The 10,078-nt window shown below is 46.5% G+C and overlaps 1 protein-coding gene across 1 annotated transcript in view; it reads left to right on the top strand.

Annotated features, from left to right (window-relative positions):
* The first annotated feature begins 1,889 nt into the window (after positions 1-1,889).
* Positions 1,890-10,078, top strand: part of LOC123768759 (regulator of G-protein signaling 3) — a 449,023-nt gene continuing 440,834 nt past the window's right edge. The window contains exon 1 of the mRNA XM_045759533.2: positions 1,890-2,579. Within this exon, the coding sequence (XP_045615489.1) occupies positions 1,920-2,579 (660 nt within the window). The 5' untranslated portion in view covers positions 1,890-1,919. The remainder of the gene's footprint in view (positions 2,580-10,078) is intronic.

Genomic DNA, 10,078 nt, shown 5'->3' with positions numbered 1-10,078 from the left:
CTCTCTTCCTACTTGTATGCTGGGATTACATTAGCTGTCTTCCAACTTTATGGTAATTCTCCTGCTTCCAGTTCCCCCATAGAGAGTGGCAAGCATAGTGCTTCGGCTTCCTCTTTTAGTATTCATGGTGAAATTGTCTGGACCAACAGCCTTGTTACTTCCAGTTCAAGAAAATACTTTTCCTCACCCCTGGAAATCACAAATTCCTCCAGTGATGCCTGGTTTAATGCCTCTTCTGTAAGAGAGAGTGTGTTCACCTAGTTGTGTTTGTGGGGATGGAGCTCTGGCTCTTTGGTCCCGCCTCTCAACTGTCAATCAACTTTTTTTCACACACACACACATACACACACACACACACACACACACACACACACACACACACACACACACACACACACACACACACACACAGGAAGCAGCCCATAGTTGTTGTTTAACTCCCAGGAACCTATTCTACTGCTAGGTGAACAGGGGCACCAAGGTGAAAGAAACTCGGCTCATTTGTTTCTGCCTTCGCCGCGGATCCATCCCTGGACCCTAGGACCACGAATTCCGAGGGCTGTCCACTCAGTCGTCAGGCCCCTTAGATGTGTATGTATGTGTGTGTGTGTGTGTGTGTGTGTGTGTGTGTGTGTGTGTGTGTGTGTGTGTGTGTGTGAGTGTGTGTGTGTGTGTGTGTGTGTGTGTGAGTGAGAAAGAGAGATATCAAATTCACAGGATGTCAGAAAAAGGAATTTTTTCCTTTAGCTTGCCCGAGAAGGTGATTTTTAATATATATTTTTTCGATGTTACAGCACGGGCCCTAATGGGCGGTGGATGATTATTTATAACTCATATGTTGGTTTCTGTTAGATTATGTCCAATGTGTGTTTAACAACTTCTTCTGCGCTCTTAAATAATAATAGTAACGCTTATTTAGGAAAAGTACATACATATACATACATACAACATGAGTTACATACATACATGAGTTACAGGAAGAATACTAGATTTCTAGATAGACCAAGTATATAATATGCCAAAAATAAATATTGAAATCTTATTTGGTTTGTAACTCTGCGTTGCTTTAGATAATGTTGCTGTGGTTAGCTAGGCTTCTTTCGTTAGTTCTTCTAAACTCTGGTTAGCAGAGTTTCTTTCACCCTATGCCCCTGTTACCTAGCAGTAAAATAGGTACCTGGGTGTTAGTCAGCTGTCACGGGCTGCTTCCTGGGGGTAGAAGCCTGGTCGAGGGCCGGGCCGCGGGGACACTAAAAAAAAAAAAAGTCCTGAAATCATCTCAAGATAACCCTTTTGATGGCCCATTTGGTGACACTCTTGATGCTCCCTCTTAGTGACCTCATATTGACCCTCTTGAAACATCACCCCAAAACAGTAAATCAAGAATAGAAACCGTTAATTTCAAGCTTCAATCTTACCTGTAACGTGCAGCTTTTTTTTTAATCTTATACAAGTGTAGCCTCAGGTCGGGAGAGCAGCTACGGTTGCTCCCTGAGGATGTGTTTATATACGGGGTCTTCGTGTCTGTCTTCGGGAGACGCGTCCAAACCTCCGTAGAGCGTCTTTATAGGGGACCCTAGAGCCTCAACCCTCTTAGACCTTATGTCTCGCTGAAGCAAGTCCGCCACACAAGCACTGCCTGCTTCATCAGAATCTGAGAGTCAGTCAATTGAAATTCTGCAAATATGATTTAAGTTTCATGGGTTAAGCATGAGAATATATATATATATATATATATATATATATATATATATATATATATATATATATATATATATATATATATATATATATATATATATAAACTTTCAAATGCTTAGCAACCAGAAAATTCATATAGGGAATTCCGTTGAAACAGAATAGTGTGAATTATAGAGACGAGTAGAGAAGAGAGTGTGTGCATTGCGCGGTGGACGTAGATGCGTATATTAAGCACACCGGTGGGTGTAAGAATTATCATCAAAGGTGTAGCAGAAAGGCTTAGCGGTAGTGGAAAGGTAAATACATCTCTAATTATGTCTCTTCGCAAGTCTCTTCGCCGTAGTTTACGATCGAGTTACAAAGTGAAGTCATCCGATGAGGGCCAAGTGAAGCCGGACTCGTCCAAGATGTCGAGTGGCGAGCGTGGCCGCGGGAGTGACGCTCCTGGGAGCTACCTACCTGCCGACGATGTCGCCGTCCGCCTCGACAGTGCCGGAGCCTCGGCTGCCAGCCTTGCCCTCCAGGCCCCGAGCCTCACCCTCCAGGCCCCGAGCCTCACCCTCCAGGCCCCCAGCAGCAGCAGCAGCTTCGAGGGTCACGAGGGCATCGTGGCCACGGGAACCTACCACAGCTCCGAGAGCGAGGATGACCTCCTCGAGGCGGAACGGTTGGACGAGGCGACGTGCCCCGACAGTGCCCTCTACGAGTTTATTTTCCGAGCCTGCGCGTTGATGGCTCTTGAGAACGATGAGCTAAAGCAGATCATTGAACAGCAGCAGCAGCAAGCAGACGACCGGAGGGAGCGGAGTGAGGAGGAGGAAGGCTCGACGTCCAAGCAGGAGGCCGATGGAAGCAGGAAGAAAGGCAAGAAGCCAAAGGTAAGTACAAGAATTCCTCAATAGTTATTGAGCTGGATGCTCGCAGTTGATTTATGATTGATTGATTTATGATGGCCTATGGAAGGTTAGGTTATGTGTTTTGGTTTACGCTGATTTAGAAAGAGTTTACTGTACAGGCTGGAGGTGATTGAAACACATCTCGAGACATGGCTTCAAACTGATTAACATATGGGCAAAATATGGAATGTTAGTGTGATAGTCCCTATTTTGTACACACACATGGTGAACCCGAGTAGGGTAAATGACGACGTAGACCGTCCCCTCATTCCGGGGATGGCATGCAAATCCCGTAGATTTTACTGTGAAATGAAACGTAGCAGGGTCTCAGACATTGCAGCCAAATTAGCGTGTAACAAGTTTGAAGTTGAATTAGATCTAGGTATCCCCATCTCTGCTGTCAAAACTGTATTGGTCCAAACATTCAGATCTGATAGGAAAGAACTTACTGACTCCCAACGACCTGAAAGTACTAGTATAAAAAGCTATGATTTGTTCAGATCTGAAACCTACATCTATGGACAGCACAAAACGTCCACTAGACTGTGCGACACAGTGGTTGCAAGGATCAGGTTGGGTTACCGTTACCTGTGGCAGGTGGCTGCAGGTGACGGGTCTCCCAATCCTGAGCACTCAAGTTGCAAACTCTGTGAGCAGGAACTACGGCATGATCTCCCGCACTACATCACTGAATGCCCAGTTATTTGACCTTTCAGACCAGTTGGCATGAGGTACCTGGAGCTTTGCAATTACTTTATTCACTCTCGTATTCTTGAAGATATCCTCACAGTATACCCAAAATTTGCCAGTGCAGGCTATTAAACACATGGCTCTGTATGACTAACCATCCTGCGAGATGGGGACTTGTATTACCACTGCTACCTTATTCAATCTTGTGTTGTTGATATCCTCAAAATGCATCCGGAGTCTGCCAGTGCAGACTGCTTATCACATGCCTCTGCATGGCTAACCATCCTGTGTGATGGGGATTTTTTAGCATCACCTAGTTAGCTTTTTTGACACACTGTACTCCACTTCATATAGTCTAGGGTAGCTGCACTAATGCAGATGTACCTAATATGTTAATAAAAAAAAAAAAAAAAAAAAAAAGCAGGGTCTCGAATCTCCTTTGTATGGATACCATCACACAAATATAGCCATAATAATGAAACAGACATTGCAGCCAAATTAGCGTGTAACAAAGATGAAGTTGAATTATATCTAGGTATCCCCATCTCTGCTGTCAAAACTAAAACGGTCCAAACACTCAGATCTGATAGAAAAGAAATTACCGATTCCCAACGACCTGAAAGCACTAGTATAAAAATCTATGATATGTTCAGATCTGAAACCTATATCTATGGGCAGCACAAAACGTCCACCATACTGTGTGCCACAGTGGTTGCCAGGATCAGGTTGGGTTACCATTACTTGTGGCAGGTGGTTACAGGTGACAGATCTCTCAATCCTGAACACTCCAGGTGCAAACTCTGTGAGCAGGATCTGCGGCATAATCTCCCACACTACCTCACTGAATGCCCAGTTATTAGACCATTCAGACCCATTGGCATGAGGTACCTGGAGCTTTGCAATTACTTTATTCACGCTCGTGTTCTTGAAGATATCCCCATAGTGCACACAAAATTTGCCAGTGCAGGCTACTGAACATATGGCCCTGTATAACTAACCATCCTGTGTGATGGGGATTTTTTTTAGCACCACGTAGCTAGCTTTTTGACACACTGTACTCCCCTGCATATAGTCTAGGGTAGCTGCACGAATGCAGATGTACCTAATGTATTAATAATAAAAAAAAGGCATGCAAATCATGAAGTCTTTATTGATATTAGAAAACTGCCAAGCAAATTCCAGTCTTTATTGAGTTATGGGGAGATATTTGTAGACTTAATTGAGGAGTGCAATTCCTGTAGGCTTAAATGAGAAAATATGTGCAAATCTCATTTATTGAATTTTCTGGGAATAGACTATGAGAAGAGGGGTGCAAATCCTGTAGGCTTTATTAAACTTTTAGATGATCTTTGCAAATCCCACAGTGTAGACTGAGTTTTTTGGGGAATAGTTGTAGACTTAAGTGACAAGGTGAGTAAAAATGTCAGAGATTAATGAGAAGATATTGAGAAAACCCATAGAGTTTAGCCAAGTTATAGTTTTAGTACATAAAGTTTAATCAGAAGAAGTGGGCAATTCCCGTAGAGTTTACTACCAGCATTCCCTGACTTCCAATGTCTACCAGAACCTTTGATAATCATCCACTATCTACCATTGCTCTCCCCCCTTCCCTATACACCCTGTTAAACCACCAATCACATTCCAGCACCCCTTATCACCATACACCATCATCATCATCTACCAGTACTCTCTGGTAAACCACCACTATCACAACCAGCACCACTATCAACCACCATCTCCCACTATCATCTACCAGTACTATCTATCAATACCCTCTGTACTAACTGTTAAACTGGCAATCACCTACCACCATCAACCAACATCCACCTACCAGCAATATCGGCGTTCAGTTTATCTAACCTTGACAATTGTACATAAATGAGATACATCCCTTCCCAACACAAGTTAACATAACCTAACGTTCTTTAGTAAAATTGGTGTTAATCATGTATTGTAACATTTTCCACGTGACTCTGCTTCGTATCTTTAAGAGAGAGAGAGAGAGAGAGAGAGAGAGAGAGAGAGAGAGAGAGAGAGAGAGAGAGAGAGAGAGAGAGAGAGAGAGAGAGAGAGAGAGAGAGAGAGAGAGAGAGAGAGAGAGAGAGAGAGAGAGAGAGAGAGAGAGAGAGAGAGAGGAGATAGCTAGTGTATCACACAGGTAGGAAGTTCTGTACAAGGTTCCACTGTGTTATGTAGGAATTCATCTTTTTTAAAGTAGCATTTCCAAGAATACGTAGACAAGTTCACTCTCAACTAAACAAACATACATACCATAGGAGAGACAATATGAACATCTTTACACGCAATACAGATATTTATCTAGCTTAACTGAGCCACCACTACCCAGACTTCACACTGAACTACACAAGTATAGGAGAGACAATAGGGACACATTCACATAGATAATAAAGGTATTTCACTCACCTCCACCACCACCACCCAGGCTACCTGCCCACCAAAACTCATATCTCCATCCCCCTCCCACGAGGGTTGTACGGCAGTGAGGCTACACTGCAGTCTTAAAGCAGTGTAGCCTTCATTCTTTAGCACACTTTATCTTATCGTAGCCTATTTTGTGTGTTCAGATGCGGAAGGGCACGAGTAGAAATAATCAACAGGTTACCATTTCGTCTGTGTGAACAAACATGCTCCAAGCCTGTGAGGAAGTGTAAGCGTGTTATCACCTGCCTTAATCTGCCGTTGTCAGCCCCTGGTGAGGATGTCACCACGACATTAGAAACAAGAAGGAATTTGTTTAATTCTCACTCTTAGAATTTCCTCAATCTTTTTAAACAAAAATGCAGAAATTAGTTTACCAGGACAAGAACATAGAGAGACTTAATTCTTTTCCAAATGAGTTTACATGTCCAAAAGTCATAATTTCACTGGTATCCAGAGACTTTAGTTTTTCCATAGTACGATCGTAACAATTGTCATCTGTGGTCATGTAATCATACCTACTTCGTAATTCTGTTTATATCAGAGTATTATTCATTATTATTGAATTAAATTAAAAAAAATCCACTTAGTGCTCGCGTATTCTTCTACAAGCCCTAATTTTTTTTTTCGTTATACGTCAGTACATCTCAAGTATTAATAAGGACATGTAACAGTGTTTAAACATATCTCACAGATGAAAAGACTAGTTAAGTGTCATCTCAAATTCCACCATAACTCTCACATCATCCTTACACTATCTCACACTATTGCTCAAATTACTTAATCTCTATACAACAATTAACGTACACACTCACTTCCTCATTTTTATATATTTGTGGCTCTCACAAAGCATGCAAAAGTCATTTCTTATGCCACAAACGTGCTCATCGTCGAACACAAAGGTCACTTACACTCGTACACACAAGACACTTACCATTGTTCTTTCTTAAACATGCTATCAGTGTGTCATTAGACAAATCTTACTTTGCCTTAATCACAATGACACTACGCAATTCACACTCACTAATTCTCAAACACAAACTTGCTAAATTCTCAGTCGCTTACTCAGTTCACACACTCTCAAACTCAATCTTTTCACACACTTTCTCAAACATTCACTAGCTTAACTAACACTCTTCATTTTTGTCCAGTTTTACAGTCATAGTTTTTTTAGGAGTTCACAGTGACTTCGTTATTTTGTCAACGTTATTCATAGGTTTTTTTTTTCAGAGCTATAGTTCTTACATTGTCCTAGTTTTTTCAGTGTCTTAGTTTTTCAGAATGTTCTAGTTTTTTCAAAGCCAATTCACATTATATTTTTTTCAGACTTACTGACTGAAAAAGATACTGACTGGCTTTTTTCAGACTTAGTTTTTTCAGAGTGACTTACTTTTTACAGAAAGAGAGGGGAGGGTGGGAGGGAGAGAGAAGGAGAGGGAGATTGGCAAGGGTGAGCGGGGAGAGGTAGGGAGAGAGAGAGAGAGAGGGAGAGAGAGAGGGAGAGAGGGGGAGAGAGAGAGAGAGAGGGAGAGAGGGGGAGGGAGAGAGAGAGAGAGAAAGGAGGGGGGGGGGGAAGGAGGGGCAGACCCATTTAGGATAATAATCTGGGATGTGAAGACAGCTCCTTGTCCTCATACCCCCAGTCCCTTGTCCTCATACCCCAGTCCCTTGTCCTCATACCCCAGTCCCTTGTCCTCATACCCCAGTCCCTTGTCCTCATACCCTCCAGTCCCTTGTCCTCATACCCCCCAGTCCCTTGTCCTCATACCCCCCAGTCCCTTGTCCCCATACCCCCCCAGTCCCTTGTCCTCATACCCCCAGTCCCTTGTCCTCATACCCCCCAGTCCCTTGTCCTCATACCCCAGTCCCTTGTCCTCATACCCCAGTCCCTTGTCCTCTTACCCCCAGTCCCTTGTCCTTATACCCCCCAGTCCCTTGTCCTCATACCCCAGTCCCTTGTCCTCATACCCCCCAGTCCATTGTCCTCATACCCCCAGTCCCTTGTCCTCATACCCCAGTCCCTTGTCCTCATACCCCCCAGTCCCTTGTCCTCATACCCCCCAGTCCCTTGTCCTCATACCCCCAGTCCATTGTCCTCATACCCCCCAGTCCCTTGTCCTCATACCCCCCAGTCCCTTGTCCTCATACCCCCCAGTCCCTTGTCCTCATACCCCCCAGTCCCTTGTCCTCATACCCCCAGTCCCTTGTCCTCATACCCCCAGTCCCTTGTCCTCATACCCCCAGTCCCTTGTCCTCATACCCCCCAGTCCCTTGTCCTCATACCCCCCAGTCCCTTGTCCTCATACCCCAGTCCCTTGTCCTCATACCCCAGTCCCTTGTCCTCATACCCCCCAGTTCCTTGTCCTCATACCCCTCAGTCCATAATTGTCCTCATACCCCCCAGTCCATTGTCCTCATACCCCCAGTCCCTTGTCCTCTTACCCCAGTCCCTTGTCCTTATACCCCCAGTCCCTTGTCCTTATACCCCCCAGTCCCTTGTCCTCATACCCCAGTCCATTGTCCTCATACCCCCCAGTCCATTGTCCTCATACCCCCCAGTCCATTGTCCTCATACCCCCAGTCCCTTGTCCTCATAACCCAGTCCCTTGTCCTCATACCCCCAGTCCATTGTCCTCATACCCCCAGTACCTTGTCCTCATACCCCCAGTACCTTGTCCTCATACCCCCAGTCCCTTGTCCTCATACCCCAGTCCCTTGTCCTCATACCCCCAGTCCCTTGTCCTCATACCCCCAGTCCCTTGTCCTCATACCCCCAGTCCCTTGTCCTCATACCCCCAGTCCCTTGTCCTCATACCCCCAGTCCCTTGTCCTCATACCCCCAGTCCCTTGTCCTCACACCCCCAGTCCCTTGTCCTCACACCCCCAGTCCCTTGTCCTCACACCCCCAGTCCCTTGTCCTCACACCCCCAGTCCCTTGTCCTCACACCCCCAGTCCCTTGTCCTCATACCCCCAGTCCCTTGTCCTCATACCCCCAGTCCCTTGTCCTCATACCCCCAGTCCCTTGTCCTCATACCCCCAGTACCTTGTCCTCATACCCCCAGTACCTTGTCCTCATACCCCCAGTACCTTGTCCTCATACCCCCAGTCCCTTGTCCTCATACCCCCAGTCCCTTGTCCTCATACTACCAGTCCCTTGTCCTCATACCCCCAGTCCCTTGTCCTCATACCCCCCAGTCCCTTGTCCTCATACCCCCCAGTCCCTTGTCCTCATACCCCCAGTCCCTTGTCCTCATACCCCCAGTCCCTTGTCCTCATACCCCCAGTCCCTTGTCCTTATACCCCAGTCCCTTGTCCTCATACCCCAGTCCCTTGTCCTCATACCCCAGTACCTTGTCCTCATACCCCCAGTACCTTGTCCTCATACCCCAGTCCCTTGTCCTCATACCCCCAGTCCCTTGTCCTCATACCCCCAGTCCCTTGTCCTCATACCCCCCAGTCCCTTGTCCTCATACCCCCCAGTCCCTTGTCCTCATACCCTCAGTCCCTTGTCCTCATACCCCAGTCCCTTGTCCTCATACCCCCAGTACCTTGTCCTCATACCCCCAGTACCTTGTCCTCATACCCCAGTACCTTGTCCTCATACCCCCAGTACCTTGTCCTCATACCCCAGTACCTTGTCCTCATACCCCCAGTCCCTTGTCCTCATACCCCCAGTCCCTTGTCCTCATACCCCCCAGTCCATTGTCCTCATACCCCCCAGTCCATTGTCCTCATACCCCCCAGTCCATTGTCCTCATACCCCCAGTCCCTTGTCCTCTTACCCCAGTCCCTTGTCCTTATACCCCCAGTCCCTTGTCCTTATACCCCCCAGTCCCTTGTCCTCATACCCCAGTCCATTGTCCTCATACCCCCCAGTCCATTGTCCTCATACCCCCAGTCCCTTGTCCTCATACCCCAGTCCCTTGTCCTCATAACCCAGTCCCTTGTCCTCATACCCCCAGTCCCTTGTCCTCATACCCCCAGTCCCTTGTCCTCATACCCCCAGTCCCTTGTCCTCTTACCCCAGTCCCTTGTCCTCATACCCCCAGTCCCTTGTCCTCATACCCCCAGTACCTTGTCCTCATACCCCCAGTACCTTGTCCTCATACCCCCAGTACCTTGTCCTCATACCCCCAGTACCTTGTCCTCATACCCCCAGTACCCTTGTCCTCATACCCCCAGTACCTTGTCCTCATACCCCCAGTCCCTTGTCCTCATACCCCAGTCCCTTGTCCTCATACCCCCAGTCCCTTGTCCTCATACCCCCAGTCCCTTGTCCTCATACCCCCAGTCCCTTGTCCTCATACCCCCAGTCCCTTGTCCTCATACCCCCAGTCCCTTGTCCTCATAC

The sequence above is a fragment of the Procambarus clarkii genome, chromosome 86, assembly GCF_040958095.1.
Source record: "Procambarus clarkii isolate CNS0578487 chromosome 86, FALCON_Pclarkii_2.0, whole genome shotgun sequence".
Classification (NCBI taxonomy): Eukaryota; Metazoa; Arthropoda; class Malacostraca; order Decapoda; family Cambaridae; genus Procambarus; species Procambarus clarkii.
This window is presented reverse-complemented; position numbering and strand designations above follow the sequence as displayed.